The 17,443-nt window shown below is 41.2% G+C and overlaps 1 protein-coding gene across 1 annotated transcript; it reads left to right on the forward strand.

The window, feature by feature from the left end:
* The first annotated feature begins 12,890 nt into the window (after positions 1-12,890).
* Positions 12,891-13,925, forward strand: LOC107806776 (uncharacterized). The gene has a single exon (XM_016631010.1). It carries the CDS (start codon positions 12,891-12,893, stop codon positions 13,923-13,925), a length of 1,035 nt encoding a protein of 344 aa, XP_016486496.1.
* Positions 13,926-17,443: the final 3,518 nt, after the last annotated feature.

The following is a 17,443-nucleotide window of genomic DNA, read 5'->3' on the forward strand; positions in this document are numbered from 1 at the left end:
GAAGATGCAGCGCCCCGGCAAAAGAGATGTTAGTACATATGGAATAGTACTAGTATGTAAAGCTAAATGTCCTCTTTCAAAATAGAATGACCGTATAAGAAAGGGAAAAAATCATAAAAACAACAAGTCACAATCAACCATATCCAAATGTCCAGTTAAAACATAACAATTTTCAAAATACAAAATTAATATATATTTTTGGTTGGGAGATTATTAGCACCGATATACAACCGTGTTTTTTGCACGGAGTCCGATCATGCCTAATCGGCTAGGCCATCTCCCCACGAAAAATGTGATTTGACATGTGATGCGATAAAAGAGTATTACCAAGAGTAGTACCACCTTGTGCGCAACATGGCGTCCGATCCCCACTCGATCGGCTAGGCCGCCTTCCCACATATACCGTGTGGGTTGACTTTTCCAATTCACAACTATTATCAGTTTCTTCCCAATTAAGGGGAATAATATCAACCCATCAATCATATCCCAAATAAGGGGAATAATCACAATCCACTCCTACACCGGCACGTGTAGTTTTAGGCGTGGGTTGTTACAACTGTAAGGCCCCATAAAATTTTGCAAAAAAAAATAATGTTTCGTGGTGCCAAATTAGTTTTACATGTTGAGGATTATAGAAAAATGGCAGAAAAATGTATTTTTGCGGTCCATTATGCGACCGCAGAATCACTTTGCGGACCGCATAATAGCCGCAGAGTGAGGCAGGAGAGGGGCAATTTTGGATGGTTAGGGTTAGGGTGTAGAATCTTACCTCTAGGATGAAGACCTACTGAGTTTCCGTCGTAATCTTCCAAAATTTGAGCAAGAATTGAAAAACAATTATTGAGGAACACCTTCTCACTCCAGCGCACTATCTCTCAGTCTAAAATGTCAGATTTTAGCTCAAAAATGGCCCAAAGCATGTGTTTAATGAAGTAGGGTCCAGTTTTAAAAACCCAAAAATGAAGCTCCGGAATAAGGTCTGCGATCGCATAATTGATATGCGGTCCGCATGTAGGCTGCATAATTTGGCCTCCAAAACTGGGCGTGACTGACCTGGTCTGCGGTCACTATGCGGCTCGCAGTCCTGTTATGTGGTCGCATACTGCACCGCAGAACCTCCCTCCAAAAAATCCTAAAGCGGGATATGCGACAAGAGTGCAGCCTGCGAAGTGGTTATGCGATAGCATAATGGCCATGAAATTTGACATCAAAATGACCCAGAAAACTGACCCACTTTGCGACCATTCTGCGGTCCGCAAAGTGGTTCTACGGTCGCAGAATAGGCCACAAAAATTCCTACCTCTGCCCAACATTTTCTTCAACTCCCCAGCGCACTGTTCAATCCAAAAAGTCCAAACTGCGGCGACCTTGCGAGGGTCATTTGTGCTTAGGATCATTCTCCGGGGTGTTACATTCTCCCCCGCTTAGGATCATTCGTCCTCGAATGAGGGTCAAAATCCTTCATTAGCTTCAAATGTGGCCCAACTGTTAATTCACACTCACAAGTAGTTTCAAAATTTGGCAAACTCACTAAATTTCCAAAGATTTCACCAGAGTCTCCCCTGTAACTGGGATTATACACCTGTCAGAATAACACCAAAATAACTCCTAACAATACATCCACAACTCAACAAAACATCTCTATGTCAACATCACTAATCTCAACATTACATGCATTACATTATCTCAAGTAGCATTTGGACAAGAACAGCACATACATAAATCATAACATAAAGAAAGTACCTTTCGATCCACAATATTTCAACTATGCACTCAAGTGAGAACATTTTATTTCCTTAACACTTTTGGCCATCACGGTGGCCTCCTCGACTTACAGACTTCAACCTAACACTGTAACGGAGGTAATCCCAACTCCAAGACTTATGTAACAAGGATAACAAATAGTTGCTCATCATAATCCAATTATCCATTAACTTCACCTTCTTAGACATAGACACGTGAAACACCGGGTACATGGAGAACAATAATAGGGAAACATCATACTCATAGTATGGCCTATTTCCTTCAAGATTTCATAAGGCCTAATATGACTACACATACTTTACCTTCCTTAACCATTCACCCAATATATTCATAGAGAAAATCTTGAGAATAACCCGTTCACTTTTTTCAGCTCTAAATCGCTACGCCGAACACCCAAACTAAACCTTTGGCGATCTTCTTCAATTATTCTAAGATGCACTAAAATCAATATGACCATAAAATTTCCTATCCAATATATTTGATCACGGGATGATGCTTCTTCTTTGACATGTTTGAACCTTCAACCCCCATAGGTTATTATAAATAGGGACAACGCGGTCCGAGATTTGGCTGAAATTATTCAAGAATCCATCAACGGGCAGAGCAGAGTATTTCATGAGGTTATATATCCTAAAAGACATGAAGCTTACTACTAATAATGCAGACAAGATTAATCATAGTGATGACATCATTGATTCGACAAATTAGGCATAGAGTTAACTAGTATATCGGCAATAGAAATCCTTAAGGAGGAAGAGTCAAGTACGTGACACCAGTTACCTACTTGAGTGTAGGAAGAAGAAAAATACATGGTGATATGGGTTTAATTCGAAATGAGAATATTCTGGCACCCTGAATGTGATATGGTTTTCAAAATACATGAAGTTGCATTATGCTCTTAACAGTAACTAGCACAATGAATCTATGCCACAAGCCTACGAGGATGAAAAAGAAGTTGAACACTTGTGATATTATTATCATTGTGACAGCTTAACCCCTTTCCGATAGTTGATCCTATATGAGAGAACTAGAGATGCGACAAACTTGTTTTTCAAATCAATATACCCCCGATATGTGCCAGAATCTGGAAGCATCTAATTTCAACCTTTCAAGAGTGAAACCACATAGCTGGGACATTTAAATATTTGGGATGAAATCGTGTATTGGTTAGAGAAAATGAACATTTTTCTATGAGATAGACATGTTTCTGCCATAATAACTCTTAGGATACAATACCATGCCACTTCATGGAAGACTACAATACTAGGTACAAAGTGAACTACTTACTGTGAGACGATTTAGGTGAATATGAAAGTCATACTGAGATCGGTAAACAACATGATCTTCCTGTGATAAATTTGTGATAAATCTCAAATTTCTCAGAAACTTTATGCGGACAAGTGGCCCCTTTCAATTGACATGTACGCACATGATAGGTGCTCTGATATGCTCCCATGTTACTAGACAGTGGAAAGGTTCCATGACAATACGCACAAAGGAGTAGAGTGACAGTTCAAGCCATATGAGTCACATACACCAGAATTTGAGATTTTCTCACACAATTTGGCATACTTGCTTTCATTTGAAATACGATTCAAAGGCATAACATTTTAATACGTAACCCCTGCTTTGAAACTCACGGGGACATTATGGGATTCTAAGAGAGAAAGTTTATCCAACATACCTCAATTGAGCTTCCTTACACTCTAAAATATTCCGAAAATCTTAGCAACTTCAATCTATTTTGAAAATGTAACAAATTGAATCAAAATTAGGAGGATGATCATGGTTGTAGCCCATTTGAGCATTTTATCAAACACTAGGTGTGCATTATAGTTCTTAAGGCCTTTTTTGTGGAAGATTCGACCATTTCCCAATCCATTCTCTACCATTTTTTGCTCACAACCTTCCCACATTCTTTGAAAACACATGAATGCAAGATAACAACTTTCATACCCAAGAATTATCTCTCTAACTATCCCTTTATTTTGTAAATTTTCGAAATTAAGAGTTACGGCATAGATTCTTACCTTTGGGATGAAGACTTCCTTTGTTAATCCTCAATGATTGGGCAAGAATTGATGGATAATAGGTTGAAGGTTGCTCCCCCACTCTAAGAACTCTCTCTCACTCTAAAGTATCAGGTTTTGCTAAAAAATGGCCACTTACATATATTTTAACGAAGTAGGGTCGGGTTTTAAAAACCCAAAAATGAAGCTCCGGAACAAGGTCTGCGATCGGATATGCGACCGCATAATTGGTATGCAGTCCGCATGTCGGCCACATAATTTGGTCTCCAAAACTGGGCATGACTGACCCGGTCTGCGGTCACTATGCGGCCCGCAGACCTGTTTCTGCGGTCGCCTAATGTACCGCAGAACGGTTCTGCGGTCGCATAGTGCACCGCAGAACCTCCCTCTGAAAAATCCCAAAGTGGGATATGCGACAAGAGTTCAGCCCGCTAAGTGGTTATGCGGTAGCATAATGGCCGTAAAATTTGACATCAAAATGACCCTGAAAACTGACCCACTTTACGACCATTCTGCGGTCCGCAGATTGGTTCTGCGGTCGCAGAATAGGCCGTAGAAATGCCTACCTGTACCCAACATTTACTTCAACTCCCTAGCGCACTGTGCAATCCAAAAAGTCTGAACCGCGGCGAGCTTGCGGGGTCATTCGTGCTTAGGATCATTCTCCGAGGTGTTACATTCTCCCCCGCATAGGATCATTCGTCCTCGAATGAGGGTCAAAATCCGTCATTAGCTTCAAATGTGACCCAACTATTAATTCACACTCACCAGTAGTTTCAAAATTTGGCAAACTCCCTAAATTTCCAAATATTTCGCCAGAGTCTCCCCTGTAACTGGGATTATACACCTGTCAGAGTAACACCAAAATAACTCCTAACAATACATCCACAACTCAACAAAGCATCTCTATGTATATCAACATCACTAATCTCAACATTACATGCATTACATTATCTCAAGTAGCATCTGGACAAGAACCGCACATATATAAATCATAACATAAAGAAAATACCTTTCAATCCACAATTATTTAACTATACACTCAAGTGAGAACATTTTATTTCCTTAACACTTTTGGCTCTCACGGTAGCCTCCTCGACTTACAGACTTCGCCCTAACACAGTAACAGAGTTAATCCCAGCTCCCAGACTTATCTAACAAGGATAGCAAATAGGTTCTCCTCATAATCCAATTATCCATTAACTTTATCTTCTTAGACATAGACACGTGAAACATTGAGTACACGGATAACAATAATAGGGAAACATCATACTCATAATTTGGCATATTTCCTTCAATATTTCATAAGGACTAATGTGACTACACATACTTTACCTTCCGTAACCATTCACCCAATATGTTCATAGAGAAAATCTTTAGAATAACCCATTCACTTTCTTCAATTCTAAATCCTTACGCCGAACACCCAATCTAAATCTTTGGCGATCCTCATCAATTATTCTAAGATGCGCTAACATGAATATAACCATAAAATTTCATATCCAATATATTTTATCATGGGATGATGCTTCTTCTTTGATATGTTTGAACCTTCAACCCCCATAGGTTATTATAAATAGGAACAACGTGTTCCGAGATTTGGCTGGAATTATTCAAGAATCCATCAACGGGCTAAGCAGAGTATTTCATGAGGTTATATATCCTAAAAGACATGAAGCTTACTGCTAGTAATGCGGACAAGATTAATCAAAGTGATGACATCATTGATTCAACAAATGAGGCATAGAGTTAAGTAGTATATCAGCAATAGAAATCCTTAAGGATGAATAGTCAAGTACGTGACACCAGTTACCTACTTGAGTGTAGGAAGAAGAAAAATACATGGTGATATGGGTTTAATTCGAAATGAGAATATTCTGGCCCCCTGAATGTGATATGGGTTTCAAAATACATGAAGTTGCATTATGCTCTTAACAGTAACTAGCACAAGGAATCTATGCCACAAGCCTACGAGGGTGAAAAAGAAGTTGAACGCTTGTGATATTATTATCATTGTGACAACTTAACCCCTTTCCGATAGTTGATCCTGTATAAGAGAACTAGAGATGCGACAAACTTGTCTTTCAAATCAATATACCCCTGATATGTGCCAAAATCTAGAAGCATCTAATTTCAACCTTTCATGAGTGAAACCATATAGCTGGGACATTTAAATATTTGGGATGAAATTGTGTATTGGTTAGAGAAAATGAATATTTTTCTATGAGATAGACATGTTTCTGCCATAATAACTCTCAGGATGCAATACTAGGCCACTTCATTGAAGACTACAATACTAGGTACAAAGTGAGCTACTTACTATGAGACGATTTAGGTGAATACGAAAGTCATACTGAGATGGGTAAACAACAAGATCTTATTGTGACGAATTTGTGATAAATCTCAAATTTCTCATAAACTTTATTCGGACAAGTGGCCCCTTTCAATTGACATGTACGCACATGATAGGTGCTCTGATATGCTCTCATGTTTCATAGATTATCAACAATAAGACATTTCCAATCAAGACTTTAGGTACACATACAAGCAATTAAGAGTCTTAAGAATATTGAGATTTTCTCACACAATTTGGCATACTAGCTTTCATTTGAAATACGATTCAAAGCCATAACATTTTAATATGCAACCCATACTTTGAAACTCACGGGAACATTATGGGATTCGATTATAAGAGAGAATGTTTAGCCAACATAGCTCAATTTAGCTTCCTTACACTCTAAAATATTTCGAAAATCTTAACAACTTCAATCTGTTTTGAAAATGTTACAAATTGAATCAAAATTAGGAGGATGATCATGGTTCTAGGCCATTTGAGTATTTTATTAAATACTAGGTGTGCATTAAAGTTCTTAAGAACTTTTTTGTGGAAAATTCCACCATTTCCCAACTCATTCTCTACCATTTTTAGCTCACAAACTTCCCACATTCTTTGATAACACATTCATGCAAGATAACAACTCTCATACCCAAGAATTGTCTCTCTAACTATCCCATTTTTCTAAATTTTTGAAATTAAGAGCTAGGGCATAGATTCTTACCTTTGGGATGAAGACATCCTTTGTTAATCCTCAATGATTGGGCAAGAATTGATGGATAATGGGTTGAAGGTTACTCCCCCACTCTAAGAACTCTCACTCTAAAGTATCAGGTTTTGCTAAAAAAATAGCCCCTTAAATCTATTTTAACGAAGCACGGTCGGGTTTTAAAAACCCAAAAATGAAGCTCCGAAACAAGGTTTGCAATCGCATATGCGATCACATAATTTATATGCGGTCCGCATGTCGGCCGCATAATTTGGTCTCTAAAATTGGGCGTGATTGACCCGGTCTGCAGTCACTATGTGGCCCGCAGACCTGTTCTGCGATCGCTTAATGCACCGCATAACGATTCTGCGGTCGCATAGTGCACCGCAGAACCTCCCTCCGATAAATCCCAAAGCAAGATATGCGACAAGAGTGCGGCCCGCGAAGTGGTTATGCCGTCGTATAATGCCCGCCAAATTTGACAACAAAATGACCCAGAAAACCAACCCACTTTGCGACCATTCTGTGGTCCGCAGAAATACCTACCTCTACCCAATATTTTCTTCAACTCCCCAGTGCACTGTTAAATCCTCAAACACGTAAGTCTACTCTAGCACTACGAAACCTTGAATTCATTTGCGAAATTTTACGGGGCTTTACACTGAAATACTTCGAAATTTTTCGGGATGTTACAGTCTAGTACAGAGCCAGAAGAGGATCCAGATGAGGGGTCAGAGTTCAACAACGACGAGGAGGAGTTTGAAGAAAACCCGAAGGAGGATCCGGAAGAAGAGCCAGAAGAAGAAGAGGCTATGGGAAACAACTCCGGAGATGGTCCAAGCCCATGTAGTTCTTTCCAACTCTGTACCATTTATCATCGGTTTTCTTTTACTTTCCAAAAGGGCAAGTTGTCCAAGCCCATGCAGTTCTATGAAACAGTGATGTAATCTTTGTTCCCACTTATCTCAGTTCAAATTATCAATGAAAACAAACTTGCTTCAAATCTAAATTTGTCAAGTCTTAATGTTTGTCAAACATCTGCGATTTATGCCTACCTACGGCAATGAGAGGTCCCCACGAATTCAAGTAAAACAAGCAAGCCTTAATGGGTGAATTATTTTCCTTCTTTGGATTCAATTCCTGACCAATTTTCTTCCACATCACACCAAAACAACAACACCCCAACTTCAGTACCTACCACTCAAGTCATACCTCCAGTGACCCCCATGAATACACCAAATCTCCTTATCCACACTCCCTATGTACCACAGTACGTTCAAACAACACATAACTCGCCTATCACTACCAATCCAACTCACACCCCCTCCTCGTGATGGAGTAACTTTCACCACTCACCACAACCAGCACATACCTGTGGCACATACCGCCGCCCATGAGCGATATGTTCCCCCTGTATATCCATTTCTGAACCTACCTTTACAATGCCTATCACAGTCAGGGTGCCTTATGAGATTGGCCAATATGCTGAGATAGAAAGGGAAGGTAGGCGTAAGGAAGAGGAGTCAGTATTTGAGCAGCTGCAAATCTTGAGAAAGCAAATGAAGAACCTCCAAGTTGTCCGAGGAAGTGAAAGTTTGGACTACGAGGATCTGTGTATTCATCCGGATGTGGATACGCCAGCAGGGTATAAGCCTCCAAAGTTGAATATCTTCGATGGGACCAGTGATCCCCACGCGCATTTAAGGGCATATTGTGACAAGTTACTCGGAGTCGGGAGGAATGAGAAGCTAAGAATGAAGTTATTTATAAGGAGCCTAGCGGGAGAAGCCCTCACCTGGTATACTCGACATGATCCACAAAATTGGAGAACTTGGCAAGATATGGCAAATGACTTCATGAATCGTCTTCTATTAAATAGAGAGATCACTCCCGATAGGTTCGCACTGGTGAACTTGCAGAAAAAACCATCCGAGTCATTCCAAGAATACGCACGTCAGTGGAGGTCAGAGGCCGCCAGGGCGCAACCTCCGCTGGACGACAGTGAATTAACCAAGTATTTTATCAGAGCCCAGGAAGGGATATACTTTGAAAAGATGATGGGATAGAAATTCCCCGAGATGGTCAAGATGGGAGTTTTCTTAGAAGAGGGCATAAAATCCGGTAAAGTACAATCCATGGAAGCACTGCAAGCAGTCAGCAAGGCTATTCAATAAGGGACAATCGGTAGCGGAAAGAAGAAGAAAGAGGAAATCTCAACAGTCAACCCTTACTTTTAACCCAACCCACATCATAGAAACATTTCCTATTTCCCAAACAATCATTCACCACCACCCACTTATGCTCCAGTCTATAATACCCAACAATATTATCATTCTCAACCACAATACAACCCTTCTCAAGTTAACAACAACCCGAACCCATAACGAACATATGCTCATGTCCAAACCACTACTCACCAAAACCGACCCGCTTATGCACCATGCCCTCGTCCCAATTTTGAATAAAGGAGTCCTAGAAATTATACCCCGATTAATGACCCTCTGGACCAATTGTTTGATATATTGAGAAGTGTATGATTGATACATCCATTTGAAGGAAGGGTTCCAGAATGTCCCTCCAAGTATTTTGATGCATTTAAAAGGTGTGTACCATTCCAATGTACCTGGGCACGATACTGAAGATTGTTTTAAGCTGAAAATGAGATTGAAACACTATTCAAGAGCGGAGCCATTCGGTGCACTCCGACGCCGCCCAATATGAATCGCAATCCACTGCCAAATCTCTGAAACCAGAGAGTTAATATGATCATATTGGAAAAAGAATATGACCTAAAGGGAACGATTGTCACTATAGGAAATGTAGAAGCCGCCAGGATCCCACCTTAAAGGGCTCCAATGATTACAGTACAAGTGAGGCCTACTGTGACAGTTCAAACTTATCAGTGATAACTTGTCGTCGCTACATGGGACGAAGAGATCCGGGAACACAAAACCATCCCATGGACATATCGACAGAAGGGGAATGCCAAAATGACAGACTCTGTAGCGGCCCATGGTATGACTAGGTCAGGGAGATGCTACACTCCTGAAGATGCCAATCGAGGGAACTTGGAAAGAGAGCAAATTCAAAGAAGGAGCATAACAGACCCAGAAGCCACCAAGTTCTGGAAGAGAATGTCAACCAAAGAGTACTCCGTGAAGGAGCAATTGAAGAAAACTCCAAAACAGATATCAATCATGGACATGTTAATGAGCTCTGAAAGTCATAAAGACGCCGTGTTGAAAGTACTGAGTGGGATAAGTGTACCAACCGACACCACCAGTGATGCGATGGACACGATGATTGGTAAAATGGTCGGAGCAAATATGATCACATTCAAAAGAGATAAACATCCTGTCAAAGATGCAAGTCACAACAAAGCTCTTCATATCATTGTCAAATGTGGGGACAAAGTCGTGTCCCAAGTGCTGGTCGATGGAGGGTTAGGAGTCAACATTTGTCCGCTCTCTACCTTACGGGAGTTAGGAATTCATTTGAGGGAGGTCAAGAAAAGCCAATGAGGGTAAGGGCCTTTGATGGTTCGCAGAAGGATGTCATCGGAGAAATATATTTGGCCTTGCAGATCGGGCCGGTCAAATTTTCCATATTGTTTCAAGTAATGGTTATGTCTTCTTCATATAACTTGCTACTGGAAAGGACCTAGATACACCTGGCAGGGACTATACCATCCACTTTACACCTATGCATGAAATTTGAGTGGGGGTGTCAGGAGATCGTGGTCCACTTATTTGAAGCATGTTGTTCCATTCATTGAAGGGCCAGATAAAGTTGCTTTCCATGCAGACTACCGAAATGGAAGAGACTGAACAAAACTTTTTGAATACAGTCGCCGTATAGATCCAAGATGGCTATTAAGGAGATGATGAAATATGGATACAGGCCAAGAACAGGGCTGGGAGCCATGTCGGATGGGATCATAGAGCCAATTGAACCTAATGAGCATAAAGGAAGGGCCAGCATAGGGTATCACCCTCCAGTGGGGAAAGCTCATACATTTAGCTTCGGGAAAATGGTTTTTGTGCCAGAGCATGTTTCAAGTCTGGGTCAGAGTTCAGTTTCAGAAGAATATATCATCGATGGGATGGGAAAGCTTTCATGAATATAATCGAAGAATGCTATGAAGGGGCTAGCATCAAGATACTGACTATTAGGGATGCCGAACCGGGAGAAGAGCTGCGGAATTAGACTGCCAGTCCATCTTTGGTTCACTGTAAGTCTTGGTAGTATGGGAGTGTAAAAGTTTTCTTTTGAAAAGCGCATGGTCGATTGAGGTCTGCACCGTGTCTGTACCTTTTGTCATTTGCCGCTTTCGAACGCTTAAGACGTTCATCGTTTGATGAAATAAAAAGAATCATTTTCTCAAACTTTACAAATTTATTTGCCGCTTCATTTATACTTAGCTTTTCTTTTTAGTAATCAAAATGCAAAAAACTTGCGTTTCGCGATTGTGACATGTAATGAAACCATCGAGCACAACGACCCAGATTATGAGGAGTATGACAAGAGTATAATGCCAGAAAATCTCCCGCAGGAGATCGAACAGTTGGAGTGTTAGACATAGCCCATCCTCGAAGAAATGGAAGTGGTCAACCTTGGAAGTTAAGAAGACGTGAAAGAAACCAGAATCAACATTCATCTAGAAGCCGAGCAGAAGGAAAAACTAGTTGAGCTCCTCTGAGAGTACATCGATGTGTTCGCATGGTCATATGATGACATGCTTAGATTAAGCACTGACAATGTCTCGCATCGACTGCCCATCGATCCTACCAGACCGCCGATCAAGCATAAACAGAAAGTTCAAACCTGATTTATGTCTGAGGATAAAGGACGAAGTAACTAGGCGGATATAGGTGAATGTGGTAAGGGTCACAAATTATCCCATCTGGTTGGCAATTATCGTCCAGTGCGCAAGAAAGACAGAAAGATTAGAATATGAGCGGATTACCGAGATCTCAACAAAGCTAGTCCACAGTACGATTTCCCTATGCCAAATATCCACATCCTCATGGACAACTGCGCGAAGCATGAACTGTAGTTATTTGTGGAATGTTTCGTTGGGTACCACCAAATCTTGATGCATGAGGAAGATGCAGAAAAGAAAGCCTTCGCCACACCTTGTGGAGTTTACTACTATAGAGTCCAGTCGCTCGGTCTCAAGAACGTCGGCGCCACATACATAAGGGTCATGACAACCCTTTTTCACGACATTATTCATAGGGAGATTGAAGTGTATGTGGATGACGCCATCATAAAGTCTCAAAAGAGTGCAGAGCACTTGGACGATTTGAGGAAATTTTACGAATGCCTGCGAAGATACACTTGGAAGTTGAACCTGGTAAAATGTACATTCGGATTCCATGTTGGAAAACTATTGGGTTTCATTTTAAGAAGGAAGGGAACAAAATCGGACCCATAAAAAATCAAAGCTATTTAGAAATTGCCACCACTAGAGAGCAAGAAAGATGTAATGAGTTTCCTGGGTAGATTAAATTACCTCAGTCGCATCATAGCCCTCCCCGAGTATCTATCAAATGCACTAGTGCTGGTTCCCCCCAAGCACGAGAAGCTATTGTTACTATATTTGTCAATCTTGGATAACGCCTTCGGCTATGTGTTGGGATAGCATGACGACATCGGGGAGAAAGGAGCAGGCCATCTACTACTTAAGAAAGAAGTTCACGCAATGTGAGGCGAAATATACTTTGATAGAATGCACTTGTTGCGATCTAACTTGGATTGCCCAAAAACTAAGGCATTATATGTCAGCATACACTACGCACCTGATATCTCGACTCGACCCACTCAAGTACATCTTCCAGAAGCTGATGCCTACCGGATAGCTAGCTAAATGGCAAATTATCCTCAACAAATTTGACATTGTTTACATAACTTAGAAGGCTATCAAAGGGGAAGCTTTAGCCTACCACCTCACGGAGAATCTGGTGGATGGGGATTACGAGCCACTTAGTACGTATTTTTGTGATGAAGAAGTATTATTTGCTGGAGAAGATTTTGCAGAATCGTACCCTGGATGGAGAATGTTTTCGATAGAGCTGCAAACTTCAAAGAGGTCGGAATTGGGGCAGTTCTGTTTTTGGAATATGGACAGCACTATCCAGCACCAGCAAAGATAAGATTCCCTTGTACCAACAATATGGCTGAATATGAAGCATACATCCTTGAGATCAGAATGGCAGTCGACATGAATGTTAAAGAACTTTTGGTCATAGGAGATTCCGATCTATTGATACACCAAGTCCTCGGGGAATGGTTCACCAAGAATGTCAAGATACTTCCGTACCTACACTGGGTGAAGGAGCTATGCAGTAAGTTTACGAAGATTGAGTTGAAGCACATCCCCAGGATTCAAAACGAGTTCGTTGACACCCCTGCAATTCTATCGTCTATGATTCAGCATCCAGACAAGAACTACATCGAGCCTATTGAGGTAGATATCAGGGATCAACATGCCTATTGCTTCCATGTAGATGAAGAACTAGATGGTAAACCATGGTATCACGACATAAGGAAATTCCTTGCACCCAGAGAATACCTGGAGAATGCTACTAATGGACAAAATATAGCCCTTAGGAGGTTGGCAAACCACATTTTCCTCAACGGGGAAGTCCTGTACAGGAGGACCCCAGATTTAGGATTGTTGATATGTGTAGATGTTGCCAAGGCAACCAGGTTATTGGAAGAAATACATGCAGGGACGTGCGGATACCACATGAATGGATTCACATTACCCAAGAAGATTTTGATAGCTGGATACTTTTGGATGACTATGAGTGACAATATCTACTATGTGCAAAAGTGTCACCAGTGCCAGATTCACGGGAATATCATCTGGGTTGCGCCAAATGAGTTAAACGTAATAGGTTCACCCTGGCCGTTCGCCGCTTGGGGCATGGACGTGATTGGACCTATAAAGCATGCCACATCAAACGGGCATCTCTTCATCCTGGTAGCTATCAACTATTTCACTAAATGGGTCGAAGAATCTACTTACAAGGCCGTCACAAAGAAAGTAGTGACAGATTTTGTCCGGAACAACATCAATTGACAATGCCGCTAACCTCAACAATGAACTCATGAGTGAAATCTGCGAGAAGTTGAGAATCGTCCACCGCAATTCCACAGCTTACATACTACAACTGAATGGGGCAGTCAAGGCAGACAATCACAGGCAATGGCAGGAGAAACTATCTTTCACCTTACTGGGTTATTAGACCACAACAAGAACATCCACTGGGGCAACTCCATACATGTTGGTATACGACACTAAATATGTGATACCCACAGAGGTCGAAATACAATCTTTAATGGTCATTCAAGAGGCAAAATTGGACGACACAGAGTGGATACGGGTCAGACAAGAGCAACTCATGCTAATCGACGAGAAGAGAATGGATGTAGTATGCCATGGTCAGCTATATCAGAACAGGATGGCCAGTGCATTTAACAAGAGAGTAAAGCCTCGCCAGTTCACACAGGGGTAGTTGGTCCTGAATAAAATCTTTCCCCACCAAGAGGAAGCCAAAGGAATGTTCGCACCAAACTGGAAAGGTCCTTGCGTGGTTCACCTAGCACTAACAGGTGGAGCTCTAATCTTGGCAAAAATGGATGGAAGAATCAACACGAAGCCCATCAACTCAGATGTAATCATGAGATACTATGTTTGAATTGAACTATGTCCTGGCTTGATTCCATTTGGATACGTTGGCAATCTGAGTCAAACTCGGCCATTTCATTCTTAATCGCATCATTTTTGCATCTGTTGTAATATAACGATATCTTGACCTAATTCTATTTGGATACTAAAGCTGCCTAAGACAGGCTCGTCCAACTTCATCGTATTTTATCATAATCCACGAAGTACGTTCAGACCTGATTCCATTTTTGATACGTAGGAAACCTGAAAGGGTTTGGTCATAACATTAGAAAAACCTTTGTAATGCATTAGTTTGGATTAGGACGCACGCGCAACGGCTGGTAGCCACGTTGTCAGAAGCATCACGGAAGATCGACATCAACAGGACGAAGTTTGCATGGAGATACACTCGGAAAATATTGTACATAACAAACCGCCTGCTCAAACAATCGGACCACCTTGTACAAAACAGACTGTTGCCTTCATCAATGGAAGCCCTGTTATAGCAAATCACCTGCTCAACTAATCGGAGCACCTTGTACAAACGAGTCGTTGGCTTTACCAATTGAAGTCCTGTATATTGCAAACCGTCAGCTCAATCGATCAGATCGCCCTGTACAAATCAAACGCTGTCTTCGCCATTAAGAGCCTTGTATATATAGCTAAACTGTTCATCTTGCCAATGGAACAATTCGCATCGCCGCTCTGTCGCAACATATGCAAGAATAGACAGTAGCAAACTTCGTCACTGACGTTCTGCCAATAAATGGCCGCAACTTAGCTTGGCAGTCAAGAGTATCTCTTGGGCATGCTTTTCTTTTACTTTGCTATTACTTTGAATACATTGACGTTTTGCTCATGCAGCTTCAGGCATGATCTCAGTTTTAGTCAAATCACTCCCAAGCGAAGATTATTTTACATTTCAGTGAAAAGCTCTCCCAACAAGTGGGGACGCACTCTTCAAATCAAGCTCTCCCAACAAGCGGAGACAATTTTAAAATGCTCTAACGGCTGCGGAACGGTACACGGCCCGACTAATAATCGAGTCAAGATCAAGTATCCCATCATCCAGATCCCAAATAACGGCTCACCGACAGCCAGGTATCATCATTCCTACATCATCTACATCGCATCTTAATATATTATGCATTGCAATATATGGGTATGTGCATATTTCATTTGTTTTGTGGGAAAATACATAGCTGTGTAGAACTCTTTTCTAAGCAGCAGACCAAACTACAACCCTAGGAGGGACATCAAACTCATTAGTGGGTCAAGGATCTAAGTTCAAGCACAAAACAGCCAGTGAAACCCAAAATTTCAAATCCTTCAAATCAAGCCGCAAAATTCAAGCGATCATGAGTGCCCAATCCTCCGTCTCACCGTATCATCATAATACGATACTGGGGCAGTCCTGCGAGTATCTCTTCCTAAAAATATCTTCACTCCAGAACTACATGAGGCCTGATCCTCGTTAAGCCCGAGGTATGTAAGCAATTTAAAGCCAGAATTCGGCCCCAATCTCTCCAAAATTCTTCCCAAAATCCCCCAGAATCTTCCTTAACTCCTAATCCTGTAATTTATTATCTTCATGCCACTCCTGCAATGCATGCCTAAAGTCGGGAAAATATTGGCTTTGGTTCAATTTCTTTGCCCGAAAACTCTTTCATCGTCTCCGGCCAAAGAGGGGCAGTTGTTGACGTCCAGTTTTGACCCTCCCTTTTAACATTAATTTTTATACATAATAATAATAATAATTTTACTACATTTTATAGAAAATTATTAAGCTTATTTAATTTAATTATAAAGGGGGTCAAAAGAGGCTAAAGGCAATAATTGGAATTCTCCATTAAACACATATTGGCCATTCTTTAAATCAAATCCAGCCCAATCCGGAAATACCCAGTCCAAGTCCACCCATCTCTTTCCAATATGGTGATCCATGCCATCACATTTGAACCAATCACAGCGTGCCACATCATCACTCTCAAACACTCACACAAGAAACACACTACATCCGGCCGTTGAATCAAACTAATTTTTCCATCAGTGATTTATCTCAGCCGTTGGATTAAAAGAGATCCAACGGTCGCCCTTTTTCCCCAATAAATCTTTTTATCTCCGAAATATCGGAGTCGTTGATCACAATGATCCAGTGGCTCCCGTTCCATCTCCCGTTATAAACCTGGAGTCAACCCCCAACCCTAATCATTCTCTCCCAAGACCAGTCGCCCCTCTTTCCCAAAACTCTCTCTTTTCTCTCATCCCTTCATCCCCCATCAGTCATGAAACCTTGCACAAATCAGTGGTAGGACACAAAATCCTTTACCAAATCGTCATTCCTCGCTTCTTCATCCGAGAATCCTACTGATCTTTCCCTTTTGCTCTTTAAATCTCAAATACAAACATGGCCAATAAAATCGAAGCACTCACTTCATCTTCATTTTTTCAAATCCATCTTGCAGAATCATCTGCTTTGTCCCTAGGCTCTGAGGCCTGTGATTCACTTTCCGTTTTCATTCATTATATTCAAAACACCTCAAATCTGAAACCCTAGCTTGAAGATGTAACTTAAAAGTCGCTTAAATCCTCTCTCGCTCCGTCAAATCGGAGCATGCATGGAGTTTTTCAAAGGATTCATTATGAGGATTCTTTAACCAGAGGTCAAACGCAGTGACCTCTGGGTTTTAAGTCATGACCGATGGTCTTCTGCCTTCAAAAATAGATCTCTCTATCCTCAGGTAAAAATCCTAGATGTTTTCCTCTCTACTCTTCTCTGATTTCACTAAGCTTGCTCACATCATCAGCTCATCGTCATCTTCCACCATCTAATTTGTCACGACCCAACTGGAGGGTCATGACTAGCACCCGGGCCATATTTGCCGAGTACCAACGTACATTTTATCTAACCTTCCTTATTATCTTTAAGG

Source organism: Nicotiana tabacum, chromosome 2, assembly GCF_000715075.1.
Source record: "Nicotiana tabacum cultivar K326 chromosome 2, ASM71507v2, whole genome shotgun sequence".
NCBI lineage: Eukaryota > Viridiplantae > Streptophyta > Magnoliopsida > Solanales > Solanaceae > Nicotiana > Nicotiana tabacum.

What these genes read in the sequence shown, in the direction of transcription:
- LOC107806776 (XM_016631010.1), top strand. Translation starts at nt 12,891, where the DNA reads ATGGAGAATGTTTTCGATAGAGCTGCAAACTTCAAAGAGGTCGGAATT.